The sequence below is a fragment of the Musa acuminata genome, chromosome BXJ3-6 (genome assembly GCF_036884655.1).
Source record: "Musa acuminata AAA Group cultivar baxijiao chromosome BXJ3-6, Cavendish_Baxijiao_AAA, whole genome shotgun sequence".
In the NCBI taxonomy this organism is placed as follows: Eukaryota; Viridiplantae; Streptophyta; class Magnoliopsida; order Zingiberales; family Musaceae; genus Musa; species Musa acuminata.
In genome coordinates, this window is record NC_088354.1 from 18379936 (window position 1) to 18396070 (window position 16135).

General features: G+C 41.1%; 3 protein-coding genes across 3 annotated transcripts; 2 read left to right on the forward strand and 1 right to left on the reverse strand.

Moving 5' to 3' along the window:
* Positions 1–2238: 2238 nt before the first annotated feature.
* LOC135639579 (SUPPRESSOR OF GAMMA RESPONSE 1-like) lies at positions 2239–7385 on the reverse strand. Its single transcript, XM_065153395.1, has 6 exons — positions 7285–7385; positions 4839–4974; positions 3606–3792; positions 3036–3529; positions 2506–2823; positions 2239–2437 (listed from the first exon to the last, which is right to left on the reverse strand). The coding sequence occupies exons 1-6, from the start codon at positions 7290–7292 to the stop codon at positions 2384–2386; spliced, it is 1197 nt and encodes a 398-aa protein (XP_065009467.1). The 5' UTR covers positions 7293–7385; the 3' UTR covers positions 2239–2383.
* A 1146-nt stretch (positions 7386–8531) lies between these two features.
* LOC103974284 (cytochrome P450 71AP13-like) lies at positions 8532–10570 on the forward strand. Its single transcript, XM_009389070.3, has 2 exons — positions 8532–9629; positions 9753–10570. The coding sequence occupies exons 1-2, from the start codon at positions 8712–8714 to the stop codon at positions 10362–10364; spliced, it is 1530 nt and encodes a 509-aa protein (XP_009387345.3). The 5' UTR covers positions 8532–8711; the 3' UTR covers positions 10365–10570.
* Positions 10571–13040: 2470 nt separating this feature from the next.
* On the forward strand, positions 13041–15515 carry LOC135639556 (glycosyl hydrolase 5 family protein-like). The gene is made up of 4 exons (XM_065153371.1): positions 13041–13713; positions 13965–14212; positions 14302–14822; positions 14898–15515. Exons 1-4 carry the CDS (start codon positions 13303–13305, stop codon positions 15410–15412), a joined length of 1695 nt encoding a protein of 564 aa, XP_065009443.1. The 5' UTR covers positions 13041–13302; the 3' UTR covers positions 15413–15515.
* Positions 15516–16135: the final 620 nt, after the last annotated feature.

Here is a 16135-nt window from a genome sequence, read left to right on the forward strand (position 1 = left end):
TAACGTGACAGCTACTATAGTTAATTAAAAATGTTAAATCAATAGATAAAAAGTATTGAGGTTTGTTAAGATTCTACGATCGCAAGAATGAAAACTAACTGGTAAAATTACATATATCGTTTATCTCTTGAAATTTAAATATGCAAAACTCAAAAGTATATAAACAAGTCATTGTTGTAAATCTTTTTCAATTAGCCGTCAGTCAACATTTATTACATACATACCCTCTAAATTAGAATTTTCTATACTGAAATCAGATAATCCAGGAAGTAATCAAATTATTTTTTATATTTCAATTTTTTAATTCTAGACAGATATATATATATATATATATATATATATATATTAAAATTAGAGGGACAAGCATTGCAGATGAGATATGACAAGCATTTCGTTCGCATTGGATCTATTTTTTTTGCGACTATGTCGTTAATTGCAAGCCATTAATACCTCTTCTAGAAGAAATGCAACTGATGTTTTCCCGGTCAAACAAAGATAAACTCTTTCGGTGACTTGCGTTGCGAAGCAATGTAAAAAAAGTCAAGGAGGCCAATCTGGAGAGTTCCAATCCTACATGTCTTCCCTCCTCTGTTCCTTTCTTGCACGAGCGATGATGTAATCTATTCCTTTCTCACAAGGTGACCTCGCCATTTGCCGCCTTGCCTCTCTATATAACCACACCTTCCTTTCCCCAACTTTTACTCCATCGAGCGAGGCAAACGTCTTCGGTCTTCATCTTCCATGGAGAGAAGCAGCTCCTTCGGGACGTCATGGGCGGACCAGTGGGACTACAGCGATCACGGCCGGCAGCTTGGGGAGAAAAAGAAGAAGAAGAAGAGCAGCAGCGGCGGCGGCGTGTGGAAGAGCGGCGTGGAGAAGACAAAGGCGGCGGCTTCCGCAGGGCTCAAGAAGGTCAAGGAAGGATCAAGCACCGGGTTCCGATGGATCAAAGACAAGTACCATGAAAGGACCCGAAGGCACTGACTGAAGCAGATGGCTGCGTTAGCCACCCATCGTTTGTGGGTTCAGGAAGGGCTTTGTTGTACATTACTCATCATGCTACGACTTTGTTGTGTAGGTTTGGTCCATTATGACATGTACGCATGCATATCAACACGTGAATTCATACAACTTTGTCGTGTAGGTTTGAACCATTGTGCCATCTACGGACGCATATAAACAACACGACACTTTTGACATGCCATTTGACACTTTTGATAAGCAGGGGATCGAACGCCTTGGTGACAACCCTTGGCGTTCGCAAAGCATATGAAGCAGCAGAAACCAAAATTAAAAGAGAGATTAACAAACAAAAGAATCCTTGATTACTAACAATCATTTGACGATTTTGATAAAAATGCGAGATTTTATTTAGACATATATTGACCTTCATTGCCACAAATTAATATTTTCCGACAAAAAAAATAACAGGTTCAATAAATGAAAAAAGAAAAGACAAAGCAAAGCATTCATCAGCAACAGCTTGTAGGCTACAATAGTTATAGGCCAAGCATACCTCTATGGCACATCAAGTTATTTAACAGAAAAATGCTCCTGAAATGTTTTATCATGCAACTACAAGAATGTGATAATAATGAACTAGAATTGTCGGACACGAACTATAAAAATGGCATGATCAGTCACAAGTGTCATATGATCAACAAAAAGGGATACAAGTTATGAGTGTATGCATAAAATATATTTAATTTGCAACAACTACAGATCAATAGAAAATTAGGTATGGCAGACAAATCCTTGGATAAGAACAAAAATGACATACATTTAAGGAACCAGTGCTCAAGATATTGTAACAAGAACAATTGAAAATCATTGGCACTGGCATTTAATGAGAACTCAAAGAATTAAAAAAAAACATTTTACCTCATAATTTACGTTATTTATGAAGAACTATAAATTTATCAGTGCCGCTCTACTATGATGCTGGATAGATTTTTATACAACTTCATCAGAGACATTCTAATTCTGTCACGACATGCTGCTTTAGGATAGATTTTTATACAACTTCATCAGAGACATTCTAATTCTGTCACCACATGTTGCTTTACTATGATGCTGGATAGATTTTTATACAACTTCATCAGAGACATTCTAATTCTGTCACAACAATTACAAAATTTCTGATTTTTAGACTTCCCCTACCACACCAAAAATTCTGGAAGAATACCTGTTCTGCATTCAAAAAGCCAACCTTCATCTGATAAAACATAATGATAAACGTCAATTAGAGGTTGGCATTCATGTAAGCTGTTCCTCTGTCTCTCATTCATTATATGCAATTTAGAACAGTAGTCATGAATTCATAGCAACTCAAAACTAAAGTCTTCACAGTGGCCCTCCGAAGAACAGAAATTTGTTATTCCATCTAGAAACGGTCTAGCCAACTCATTATGCTTTCCTGTGAACCAAACTGCAAGTCCTGCATTACAAGAAAGATATAAGAATACCTATTTTTAAGATCATAAAAGCTATAACTTTGAATCTTACAGAAAGCTGAAAGTCTGGTGGCGTGTCAATCAATATGTTATCAAGATCTGAGAACCCACTAGCTGTGCTGCTGACGGCAGCTACTGTCTGATTCCTGCTGCAGTCAAGGTTTGTGCAGTTCAAATGTATAGACGACTCCTCATAGTGAGGAAATGAATCAAGGACCTCATGGCACAGCAAAGACTCGTGAAAATTGCTTGGAAGCATCTCATCAACAGCTTGCGATTCACCTGCCCACCATATAGGGGTTTCATCTTCACCCTTGGGCTGACTGACAGGTAATGGTGAAAGAGGAACCTCAGAGACAGGATGTTGCTCCTAAGAAACAAGAATGGATTATTAAAATTACTGAGAACTTTTGTAGTGCTTACATGAACATGCCAATAATCAACTAAGGAAATCATCAAAAGTACAAGATGAAAAGGAAAGTCAAGCCTTGCAATGCCATTATGATACATATAATAGCTTATTCTAACTTTATTGATATAGAAAAAGATAAACCTATTTTGAGTAAACAACAATATCAATACCTGGCCCTGCAAGATTGTCATGCTATCTCCATTAACCTCATGTAGAGAGTCGTTTTTCAGTCGGGGTGGTTGTGGCGTATTTGTCTTTGGGGTTCTTGGACCAACTCTAACATTTAAGATGTCATTGTCCTCTTTGACAGGATCTATCGCATATGTACCAAGTTGATTCGTTGGTTGTTGGCAGAAAATTTTTGAAACCACTATTTGACCTTCCATTTCATCTTCTTCAGGGCCAAGATGGTACTGATGCATCACCCAATTAGCTCTGTCTGGTTTAGAGCCTCTTTTTGCGCTTTTATAAAGAACCATTATTTTCTTCCAACCTTTTTGAACACCATTCTCTAAGACACATTTAGTTTTACCTGTTTTATGCCACCTTATACGTTCCTCAGACAAAGCACAATGGTTTATCTTTCGACGTTTGCGCCGGCCTGTACCATACGCATTTGATATCCTGTGAAAGAAATGAATACTGCTTCCATCTTTCTTAACACCTAATGCATAAATCAAATTAGTTGCTAAAACTTCAAAATCATACAGTTGAAATAAAATGGCCGGAGCCTTCTTTACCAGGAAGGTTTTCAGGATGAGTATAGCAAATTCCTTCATCCTCTTCCAGCATTGGTATGAACTCATCGATAAGTATGTGCAGCTTTGAATTTTCTAGGCCAATTTTTCCTGCTAGATGTTCCAATAACTCAGCATCAGATGGATCAAACTTAACACCAGCAGGGAGTCCAGGCCAATCCAATGTTACCTGCAATGCAAAAAGTGAGGATATTATGAAATCAAATGTTTAGCAACGTCTACAGCAGGAAAAAATTCTAAAAACCATTAACAAAAGAAGGACAATATCTTTGCTCTCTCTCAAACTTCCTTTATCTTCCTCTTTGTTGACTCACAGCACCATTTGGCTGGTCCTAACGCAAACTCACAAACAGCACTTGAGCACTGCAGACTCTCACCAACCACTCTGATCTCACATGCCACAAGGCAATACTATGATCTTACACACTCATGCTCTAGTCATATTTTAGTGCTCCACCTGTAATTCTCTTTTCATGTTGATCCACACACTTTATGTAAGCACCTTGCTGAACTCGACTTTCTCACAGCCGCAGCAACACACAGCACCTCACATACATATAAAATTATATCTACCCTGCTCCAATTCAATGAAGTAGAACTACTTATTGTTAATGACTTACAACTTTCAAATCCTAATCAAAGAAAGAAAAGAGACTGCTACTCTTTCCTAACAGAAGATCAAAATGTAGCAAAGGAATATTCACTACGAACCAGTTACCTACGAAGTTTCCCTACAATTTGAAGAATAAAACTTAAAGAAAAGGAATTAAACTCATAGGCATAGATGATAAATCCTTACATGCCAAGTATTAGAAGGGAAGAAATAATTTGTTAAAGAACAATAAATAAAAAAGGTCATGCCTCTTTTGGGAAAAAAATATATCTTGGCATCATTAATATACACTTATAAACTACCATCAACTAGAAAAAAAGGAAACCAACAGATTAAAAAAGGTCCAAATACCATAATGCATTATACAAATAGGTGTGTACTGCAACAATTGGAATGGCTTTAACTTTCACAAGCACAATATTGGATGCCACTTGCATTGAAGTCAAATTCACAGGCAGATAGGTATCTCTTTCCAGAAGAGACAAATATGATCAAAGATCCAAAATCTTAGATGAACATAAAACCTCATGAATCTGCATCACAAGAAATATAACTGTACCAGAAAGAGCAGAAATGATAACCATTGCAGATGAAAAGCTCACATCACTGTTGTCAATAAGGTGCTTGCAATTAGGGCACTCCCGATTTGCTTCTACCCCTATATCTTTGATTTGATTGTCAGAAAAGGTGGCATTCTTTACTTTCCTTGCAATCCCTCTACCAGTGATAAGCCATGTCCTACAAGGATATAATGAAAGATAAAAAAGGCTAGTTATGGTAAATAGATGAAGTTATAAACATGTCTAACATTCAAGGTAAATGTTCAAAAGCTTTCTATTGGTAAAAGCAACCACTCGGCTAAGTTTGCATCTGGTTTAAAATTAAATATGCTCCATAGAGCACCTAAAACATCTCAATACAACAATTACCTGAAAACAACGTTGTTAAGCAGACTTGATAATAAATTAGTGAATGAAAGAGAACCAAAACAGCTGAAGGATTCGATGTTCCAAATTACTAAAACATTTTAATTAACAAGAATCACAGCAATTCAAGCATCGATAGAATTTGATGTTCCAGATTACTAAAACATTTTAATTAACAAGAATCATAGCACTTTAAGCATCAAAAAGAAGTTATTTCATAGAAAAGTTTCCAGCTTGGAAGATGTTGGTAGAGAAGACATACTACTCATGCTGGTTCTTATCAATTAACATTTATTAGCATCCTCAGAATACCTCTTACACCATCTTACTGTTTAAACCATTGTATTCAACTGAATACCTGATTTCTGTAACTGGCACAGTTAAAAGTTTACTAGTTATGCAGATAGGACAAAACAAATGGTATTGGTCAAGAGAGAAAAATCCATGCAACCTGCCCCAAGTAGCTGGAATCTTCTGTTTTTTTGTCATTACTGTAGGTGTAATGAAACAAAGATGATACTTGAAATTGATTTCCGCAGCTGGATAATCAAATATATAATCTCAAGTCACAACATCCAACACTCTCACAGGATTAGAAATTCTTTCATTATGAACCTTTAAATCTGATCTCTAGTTACTCACTAGTAACTCTCTAGGGATCAGACTACCAATAGTAATAAGAATAAGTATAGCAAAACTTGACAAACAATTTCTTTAGAAAGAGTTCTATTTCACAGGTCTAAGAAAAAGAAGAGAAACTACATTTACATGCCACAACACGTACAAACTCCTGTAATTGAAATATGGTTTATTTTTAATCATATTTTACAAACTTCCTTTGTAGGAAATCATGTGATTCAGGACAAGTTTGCTTTTGGACTAGTTTAGTTTATCGTAGTCCAATCCGAGCTCGTCATTATTTTACATCTTTCAAGTACTCCCAATGATAAAATTTACAGTTGTCTTGTGGCGATTGGTCATCTCTTAGATATAGATTGACATTGAAAATTTATTAAGCATTTAGGAATAGATTTTGGGATGTTCAAGAGGGCCATTTACAGATGATTTAGATGGATTCCAAATTTGTTTAAGGAGAGAGACTTGTCTCAAGGTTGATTCAGTTGAGATTTGGGTCCAAAGTCACACAAAACTAAAGCCACACAACTTGCTGTAATTGGTTTTCATTTGATGAATCAAATCAAACTTTAGTTTACCTATTGTCTTGATATGTCTTGCTACAATTAAGTGATTTCACATTCTAAACCAATTTTCGAGATACCATTGCTGCCAGCCATCTCCAACTCAGTTTGTTTTTTTTTTTTTTTAAGATATTTATTTCTTCAGGTTTCTATAACAACCAATCCCCTGCTTATCAAAAAGCAGAAGGGGAATACAGTCTCCAACTCTTTGTTCAACTCTTTTCTTTCAAAGGTTTAATTTTTCTTCTTTTCAAACCCCATATTTTGTGCTAGTAGATAGATTCAGTGCCAGATCTTAAGCATTCTCATGACTCATCTATCCACGAATCCCACCTATCATCATCCCATATTAATTTATGTATGTGAACAAGATTATAATCTGCCTAATGTGAAAATGCCACATTCTCCACAACACAGAGCTCAATTTGGAAATCATTGTAATCAATTACTATCGGCTGTCCCAGATCCCAAATTCGGGTCCTAATCTCAAAAAAGGGAAACTAAAGCAAACCCACAACACGCTTAAGTGCTATTTCAATAATGATTTCAGTTCCATTAATTACTAAAGAAAGAAAAAAAAAAAAAAAGGACCAAGAACATGAAACAGGTGCGATCAAAGAGCCACTCCTTCGAAGAATCGATCAGAAATCCAATGAAAGCCCCTGTCTCCTCAACAGAAAATCGACGCCCAATAGGACAAAACGCACAAAATCAAGGACAACAGGTTCTCTTTTCCCTCTCGACCCTTTCGAAATCAAGATTGATGAGGTTTGAAAAGCCTATCATCAATGCGGTCTAGTGACCCGCAAATTATTATCGAAAAACAAGAATCAAGCCAAATGATTGATTCTCTTTCAATCGAACGCAAAAACAATCTTATGCTGAAAGATAATGAGTGTGCCTACCACCAGCATCAAACGTACCTCGCCATACGCTCCTCCCAACTGGGTAGCGTAGCTCTCAGGAGTCAGCACCGAGGCCAGCCGCAGCTGAGCCAGACACTACACTGGCTATAAATAGAGAGGGGGGGGGGGGGGGGGAAGAGGAAGTGAGGAGGAGCTGGTCTCCACAACACCAGGCAGCGTTGGGCGGGAAAAGAACCCCCAACATGCTGGTTCGGACACCGCGGCAGAGTGCTTCGGGTGTCAACAGGACGGCAGTTCATTTAACTGTTTCCTTTTACCCACGAATGTAGACTCACTGGGACCCATGAGTCATGTCGTGGGCTACGCAAACAAGGCAGGTAGGGTGAGTCTGCTGCGTGCGTAAGCAGACTAGGTGCTGGTGGTGCCGAAGCACTTGGCTTTGTTTGTCTCGATATATGGGGAGCGTCTAGCCAAAGCCCGGTCGCTTGTTTTCTTGCTTCCCAAGCTAAGTCGGGATATACTTATCATTAATATATTTTTTATTTTTTTAAAACATTTCTTTTTTGTTTGCTAATACTAAGAATTAAATGGGCCATGAAGTGGGCTGAGTCCGAGGACGTTGGTTGTCAGGTTCGACATGGCCAGAGATGATCGTGTTGCATTGGCATTCGTAAAGAGAGTTGATGGAAACCATAAATGTGCTATTAAATGGAACAGATTTGTGGTGAGAAATCCAATTGGTGCAGGACGCAGTCCGTAATCGCTTCTAACAAGCTTTGCAATTGAACAGTCGTTGCAGGGAAGCTCTTGTGCACAACTTTCATGTGTCATTTGAGCCCCTTGTAACTCCTGAGCATGTAATATGATACCTTCTTCGTGCAGAACTATTCACCTACGCCGATGTCTAAGTATTCCCTCATAAGCCATGCAAGGAAGCAGGGTAAGCCTTGGGATTAATGCTGGGTTGGTGACCACCTCTTCTCGAATCCTTGATTACTATACTAACTTACCTATCGAATAAGATGCATGCTCTAATTTTACAGGAGACTACCGAATAACTTCACTTTCAGCTTGCGATAGAGATTTGAATTGGCTTCAAATTTGTTTACGTGTGAGATAATCATAATTGTTATAATACTTTTAGTAGAATAGTGACGGAAATTTGAATCCTGTGTGGATTGAAATCGGTTGGAGTTCACGTACAAATAATAGGCAACCTTGAGAATATCTGACTCCTTTTCCTGGCGGGTTACCGTTTCATCATGTAACGTGGTCACCATTTTCCACAAAGCAACAGTGGCTGTATCCCGTCGGACGAGGGCAATAATTGAGCTTTATCAAATGGTGAGGGCAGGTGGTCGGGATGAGTTTGATCAACGAAATCCTTGCTGTCAGAGCCGTGCATCGACACGTGCGATCTCTTGTGCCCTTCCCCCATTAAAACGTCTCCTCCCCTCCCCCCCACCGCTTGTCACCGCTCGATCATGGTGCAGCTCCTGCTCGTAGCATCTCTAACGCTGCTAATCTTCCTCTTGCTTATAGCTCGGTTGCCAAGGAAGAGGGGGAGAAGCCCCAGGCTTCCGCCTGGCCCTCCTCCGCTCCCGCTCATCGGCAACCTTCACCAGCTCGGCCGCCTGCCTCACCTCTCCCTCCACCGCCTGGCGCTCAGGTACGGCCCCATTTTCTACCTCACTCTCGGCGAGATCCCCACCGTGATCGTCTCCTCCGCCCGCGTCGCCAAGGAGGCCCTGCGCACCCACGACCTCGCCCTCGCCAGCCGCCCCCCTCTGTACGCCGCCAAGAAGCTCTTCTACGGCTGCACCGACGTCGCCTTCGCCCCCTACGGCGCGTACTGGCGGCACGTCCGCAAAATATGCATCGTGGAGCTTCTCAGCGCCCGGCGGGTCGAGTCATACGCCCCCGCCAGGGCCGCGGAAGTCGCCTGCATGCTCGGCAGGATCGCCGCCGGCGGCGGAGTGGTGAATCTGAGTAAGTTGTTGGGCATGTACGCCAACGGGGTTCTCTGCCGCGCGGCGTTCGGGAGGGAGTTCGTGGAGGGCGGAGAGTACGAGAAGCGCGGGTTTCAGAGCATGCTGCACGAGTACCAGGTGTTGCTTGGGGGTTTCAGTGTCGGGGACTTCATGCCCTCTCTAGACTGGCTGAATGCGGTGACAGGGTTGAAGAAGAGATTAGAGGGGACGTTTCGCCGTTTCGATGAATTCTTTGATCAGATAATAGAAGATCATATCACGGAGAGGAGGAGGAGGAGGAAGAAGAAGAAGGGAGGCGAGGAGGAGGAGGAGGAGGAGGTGATGGATCTGGTGGACGTGTTGCTTGATGTGCAGGAGAATGAGTCCTCGGAAATGCCTCTCACAATGGATAACGTGAAGGCTGTCATCTTGGTAAGCTCTTCAGTCTCATGCACCATATATATCTATGTCACCAAATGTTAATTAATTGGTCGTATAATGATGCTTTGCAAATTGTGCTTTCTTGATCGTTGACAAATCTTCAATCCTGTGCAGGACATGTTTGCAGCTGGCACTGATACCACCTTCATCACACTGGACTGGGCAATGACGGAGCTTCTTATGAATCCCACAGCGATGAAGAGGGCACAAGACGAGGTCCGAAGCATCGTCGGCGATCGCGAAACGGTGTCGGAGAGCGATCTCCCTCACATGCACTACCTGAAAGCCGTGATCAAAGAGACTTTCAGGTTGCACCCTCCTGCTCCGGTGCTGGTCCCAAGAGAGTCCATGAACTCGGTGACGATCGACGGCTACGACATCCCAGCGAGAACGAGGATCTTCGTCAACGCATGGGCAATCGGAAGAGACCCGGAGTCGTGGCGGAACCCTAACGCGTTCATGCCCGAAAGATTCCTCAACAGCTCCATCGACTTCAAAGGGCAGGATTTCGAGCTGATACCCTTCGGCGCCGGGCGACGAGGTTGTCCGGCCATCACGTTCGGCACCGCCAGTGTGGAGATCGCACTGGCTCAACTCCTCCATAGCTTCGATTGGGAGCTCCCCACTGGAGTTACGACGGAAGACATGGACATGACTGAAGTCTTCGGGATAACGATGCATCGTATCGAAGAACTGGTGGCTGTTGCAAAACCTCGTCTACTCTGAGTGATGTATGTTAGATAGTGATGGACATTGAGATATTTATGTTCGGGCGAGTTGGGGGTTGGAGGTGCGGGACGGGTATGTCGGTTGTGATATTAAAACCGTCGAAAAATATATGTAGGTAAAGGTTTAGAAAAGAAAACTAAACCAGATAAAAATTATCATAGCTTTTAAATCCTGCATAACAAATGATGATTAGCAGTTTATTATGACATAAGTATTTTTTTTTCATTATAGATATGATTGTATATATATAGATATCTACTGTATTACTAAGTAAAATTATTCTCTTCTCTAAATTCTAAAAATGTCCTTTTAAATTCTTAGAATAAAACAAACTAAGCAAAGTTACATTGGCATGTAGCAATTTGTTTTTGGTGGGGATATTTTGGTGATCTAATAAAAATATGATTGAAAAATACTATATATGTAGTTTACATACTTTCTGTAATATGGTTTTGTGAAATATGAATTCTTTCTAATATACATCTCTCTCTTACTCTGTAATATACTATTTCAATTAATTTTTAAAAATATCTTTCATTTGTGTAAATTCAATTTTTTTTCCCCTAAAAGTTCAAATCAGAATAAATTAAAAGCAATTGAATTTCTTGATATCTCGGTAAATCGGAATTGAATGTATATCAACCCCTCAATCTCAGGCAATCATACAAAAGAACTAAGGTCCCTTGATTCGAGTGATTTCAAATATATTGCGAACCAACAAACTATAATTAATTCAGGACTTGCAAAATTACTATAGTTGCTTGTATGTATATGCAGAGATGTAAATCATTTTGGGACATATAATTCATTCTATCTCATTTACTCACCCATATCAACTCCCAAAAGAAGGTCAAGGACTTGCAGTCCAATTTAGACAATCTCTCTTAGGATGTGATTGATGGTTACTTGAGATATTTCATTCGATGTGTTGTGTTCTCCCAAGGACGTTTAGGAGTGAGTGATGGGAATTTTCAGTTGATTTTGGACTCTCTCCCTTGAGAAAAAATGGTTGATGTCGACTAAGGATTCTTCATTCTATGTCTTCTTCTGGTTTGTCAGGATGAACGGGAATGGTTGATGAGACTCTAACTCCTTTGAGAAGAAACTATTGATGGCTACTATGGATTTATCATCTAATTTCTTGTGAGTGCATTTTAGACTTACTCCCATAGGAAGTGATGGTTGATGGCCACTAAAGATTTTTTTTTGTTGATCCAATGTCTTGGCATGGTGACATTTCATTCCCAGCATAAAAACACAAGATGTTAGCTTAATACGATAAGAAGTCATTGTACTTCTTCTATCTGCTTCTTAGTTTCTCATCACCAAAATCTTTATATTTTATTTGCTTACATCATGAATGTTAGAATAGTTAAAATCTTTTTTTACTTTGCTTTCAGGTAAATATGAAAAATAATAATAATAATAATTTTTTTAATTTTTTTATGATGCTTTAATGCTTGCTAGTATATGTAATGTTTGTCATAATGCATAATTAGCTCATCAACTTGATAGGCTTAAATCACTTATCAAAATATTTTAATTTAATATAATATAATATATCTATTTTAGTCTAATAAATTAAGTCAATTTCTGTCACATCTGATGTAAAATTAAACTGGGTTTTAAATTTTAATTGACTTCCTCGATTGTTCTCTTGATTCTTGACATGGCATTTTTAGTCTCTTCCCTTGCAACTTTGCAATTTTTAGTCTCTTGACACTTGGGTTTCTGGTGTTTTACTGGGCTTTGGATCTCCATATTGCGCTCATGATTGCATTCTTGTCTTCAACATAATTGGCTGGGCTGCTAACAAATGGTTCTTCTGTTTGTTTTCATTCGGCAATCATGACAGCTAAATTGGAGACCCTTGAGAACTTTTAACTCAGAATTGAAGGCCTATCTCAATCTCATAATTCTAAGCTTCACACCAGATTGCAATGAGAGGATTAAAAGCAGAAAAAGCAGCAGCAGAAGAAGAAGATGATGAAACCACAACTCCATGTTTCTGGTAAAGGCAAAGAAAGAAGAATGGAAGGGATAAGTAAGCCAATTACTCCACGGAAGGTGCATTAATTACAGAGTTGGTGTTTGCTTACAGAGTTGCAATGCCTTCCGATGTTGACTTCAGATACCAACTTCTTGTGGCATTTCTTTCATTTAGGGTTGCTCCTACTGTTAACCTTTCAATATTCCAACCGATCACTTCACTTCCACGCAACACACTGCTCGCATCATATATAAAATTGTGAAGGTAGACCGACATGGTTTTGTAGTTGAATCCCACGGCTTCAATCTTTAAACAGATCAGTGACATTATGCCTAAACTTGCTCTACGTACGATGACATGCACAGTGCATACATAAATCCGTGTCAAGTGTTGACTCTAAGGATGAGTTTATGACGAAGATGTTTATCTTGGTTGACATCATTTGGAGGGACTCCTTGTTAATTTTTGAGATCATTATAATCTTTTTTGTGTTGCAAATGGGTAATTAGAGGGAGAGAAGACCACGTTGAACTGGAATACTATAGGCTGTTCTCCTAATGAGATCACATGAGCAGATATTATACCAAAGAACAGTCACATCAATATGTTACAAGGCTGATGCACATACAAGATGGACTTATCTCCATTTCCCTGAAGGGAAAGTGTTGGATTGGCGGCAAGGCAAGAAAAAATCCAATGCTTGAAGTGCAGTTCAACACTTCCAAATCTTACAACTGCAGGGAAGGAATAGTTCACCAAGATGATGAGCATGACATGAAGCTACGATCCCATACGCATCTTCCACAAGTGGACAGCTTAAATGACTTGGAAGCCTCAAGTTTCTCGACCTCCGCACTTGTTTTACTTGTTTAAAGCAGCTGCAGCAGTCCACACGCTATATAATCTCACCACCACAGCAACAAGCTCGAACAGCAAACCGCAAGCATGAGGCTCGGCTTCCTCCTTCCTTGCATCACCGTGCTGCTTGTTACTGGTAGCGTGTGCAAGCTGGCACATAATTCATCAGCGTTGCCCCTCTCGTCGAGCTCCCGGTGGATCGTCGATGAGTCCGGCCTGCGAGTTAAGCTAGCTTGCGTCAACTGGGTGTCCCACCTGGAGCCCGTGGTGGTGGAGGGCATGGGGAAGCAGCCACTGGACACCATATCCAAGAAGATCGCCGCCATGGGCTTCAACTGCGTTAGGCTCACTTGGCCTCTCTTCTTGGTCACCAACGACTCCCTGGCCGGCCTCACCGTCCGGCAGTCTTTCCAGGCTCTCGGCCTAATGGAGTCCATCGCTGCCATCCAAGTCAACAACCCAGATCTTCTCAACCTCACGCTCATCCAGGCATTCAAGGTTAGGCCATCCAATCACAAAAAACGTATCTGCTGTCGACTTTTTCGTCTCTAAGCGATCCAAGTCGACTTCATATTCATTAATTTACGAGAGCAGTGATCTTATCCAGTCACGACGATGACAATAATGGATAAGCTCCAGGGAGAGGTTCACGACAAGTTGAAGCCACGTGCAGTACATCGATTATTGCATCTGCCCTTATCATAAACCCATTAATTAGTGCCAATCTGACTTGGAATCCTGACGAGCAGGCCGTGGTGTCCAATCTTGCTGATAACAACGTCATGGTGATCTTAGATAACCACATCAGCAAACCCGGATGGTGCTGCAGTAACTTCGACGGCAATGGCTTCTTCGGCGACAAGTACTTCGACGCCGAAGAGTGGATCAAGGGGCTCACAAAGATGGCCACAATGTTCAACGGCTCGCCCAACGTAGTCGGCATGAGCCTGAGGAACGAGCTCAGAGGTCCGAAGCAAGGCGTTACTGAATGGTACAGGTATACAAATGTACCGAAAGGTCATAATGTATCGAGATGTACTACGACGGCTACAATGCTACATGTTCCCCGTTGTGCTGTGCTTTTAGGTACATGCAAAGGGGTGCGGAAGCAGTGCACTCGGCGAACCCCAACGTTCTTGTCATACTGTCGGGCCTCAGCTTCGACAACGACCTGGGCTACCTCTCCAAGAAGCCCGTCGAGCTAACGTTCCAAGGGAAGCTCGTCTTCGAGCTGCACTGGTACGCCTTCTCCGACGGCCAGGCTTGGGCGAATGGAAACCCTAACCAAGTGTGTGGGCGAGTAGCGGGGAACGTGATGAGGAGGGCAGGGTTCTTGCTGGACCAGGGGTGGCCACTGTTCTTGAGCGAGTTTGGACTGGACCAGAGAGGCACAAATGTCAACGACAACAGGTACCTGGGATGCATGATGGGGGTTGCAGCTGAACTGGATTTGGACTGGGCATTGTGGACCTTGCAGGGGAGCTACTACATCAGGCAGGGTGTTCTTGCCATGGATGAGACCTATGGGTTGCTGACCTGGGACTGGTCCAAGCCCAGGAACTCCGGCTTGTTGCAGAGGATTCAAGCCATCAAATCTCCCTTTCAAGGTATGAGTAACTTCCTTGCTTTATGATACATTCATGTAAGACTTGCTTTAAGAGTTGTAAGATTCCTCGATGCAGGTCCAGGTCTTTCTGATCTTTCACCGTACAGCATAATCTTCCATCCATCAACTGGGCTGTGTGTTCTAAGGACATCTTTGCTTGGACCAATTGAGTTAGGCCCCTGTGATGAATCAGATGTTTGGAGCTACACAGAGCAGCAGACTCTGACATTAAAGGATAAGCTCCTTTGTCTGAAAGCTGATGGCACAGGGAAGCCAGCCAGGCTTGGAATCATCTGCAGCGACACCCAGTCAAAATGGGAGTTCATATCAGACTCCAAGATGCATCTGTCAACCAAGATGTCCAGTGATGGCTGCAGCCTATGCTTGGATGTTGACCCCGATGGCATCAGCATCATCACGAATCCATGCAGGTGCTTGACGAATGATCAAACATGCAATCCAGAGAGCCAGTGGTTCAAGATGATAAGCAGCACGAGGAAGACTGCGAGCAAGAACTCCATTCTGCGGTTGCCTTCGCGACCTGAAATTTGGAGGTTCGTGAGGAATCGAGCCCTTGAATCCTCCGTGTGATGATTCCTTTGACTTGTGGCTGCAAGTTTCTCATGTACGGGAGCTCTGTTCCGACCAAATGTCCAAAAATAATCTGAAATAAGATTTTTTTTGTGCTTCTCTATATGCTATCCAGAATGAACACCTACCATCCCGACATCAACCTCGACAATGATGATATCAAACATCGAGTCGCTTTTGTCTGTCTCTGCGTTTGTTTATGCGTTCCTTCTCATGAATCTGTCGGTCGACGTTGAGGCAGAGTCCTCCCAAGTTTGAAAGAACTGAATGATTCTTTTAGCAACATTGTTTTAAGAAACACTTTATATTTTTAGTTGGAAAGAAAACTACCATTGTTTGTCTTATCATGATGAGGGCCTAATCTGATTAAGAAACCAAAAACATGTTTTTATAAACATCGACCCGCACTGGATTCCCGTCAAAAGAATCAGCGAGTTTCCTTTTAACAGCCTCTTTTTTAATATTTCCAACAAAATGGAAGTTATTTCCACCGAAAGGGTTTAGCAGCTTTTTTTTGTTATTTCCAACAAAATGGACGATGACTTAATTTGATGGGAGTTTGACTTGTTGATTTTTTTGTTATTTCAATATGCCACTTTAGGAAAGTGGAACATTACTTACCAACTTTCAGGTCTCAAAAGGATTTGACACGATTGATGATTTTATTTAATTTATTTTTTTAAATGATAAATTTTTCTCTCAACTTTCTATAAAGAAACTCTC

Coding starts and splice junctions, on each gene's coding strand:
- LOC135639579 (XM_065153395.1), bottom strand. Junction 3,793..4,838: donor ACCTTATTGACAACAGTGAT/GTGAGCTTTTCA, acceptor TTTGCATTGCAG/GTAACATTGGATTGGCCTGG. Junction 2,438..2,505: donor CACCAGACTTTCAGCTTTCT/GTAAGATTCAAA, acceptor CTTGTAATGCAG/GACTTGCAGTTTGGTTCACA.
- LOC103974284 (XM_009389070.3), top strand. CDS start 8,712: ATGGTGCAGCTCCTGCTCGTAGCATCTCTAACGCTGCTAATCTTCCTC. Junction 9,630..9,752: donor ACGTGAAGGCTGTCATCTTG/GTAAGCTCTTCA, acceptor AATCCTGTGCAG/GACATGTTTGCAGCTGGCAC.
- LOC135639556 (XM_065153371.1), top strand. CDS start 13,303: ATGAGGCTCGGCTTCCTCCTTCCTTGCATCACCGTGCTGCTTGTTACT. Junction 13,714..13,964: donor CGCTCATCCAGGCATTCAAG/GTTAGGCCATCC, acceptor CCTGACGAGCAG/GCCGTGGTGTCCAATCTTGC. Junction 14,213..14,301: donor GGCGTTACTGAATGGTACAG/GTATACAAATGT, acceptor CTGTGCTTTTAG/GTACATGCAAAGGGGTGCGG.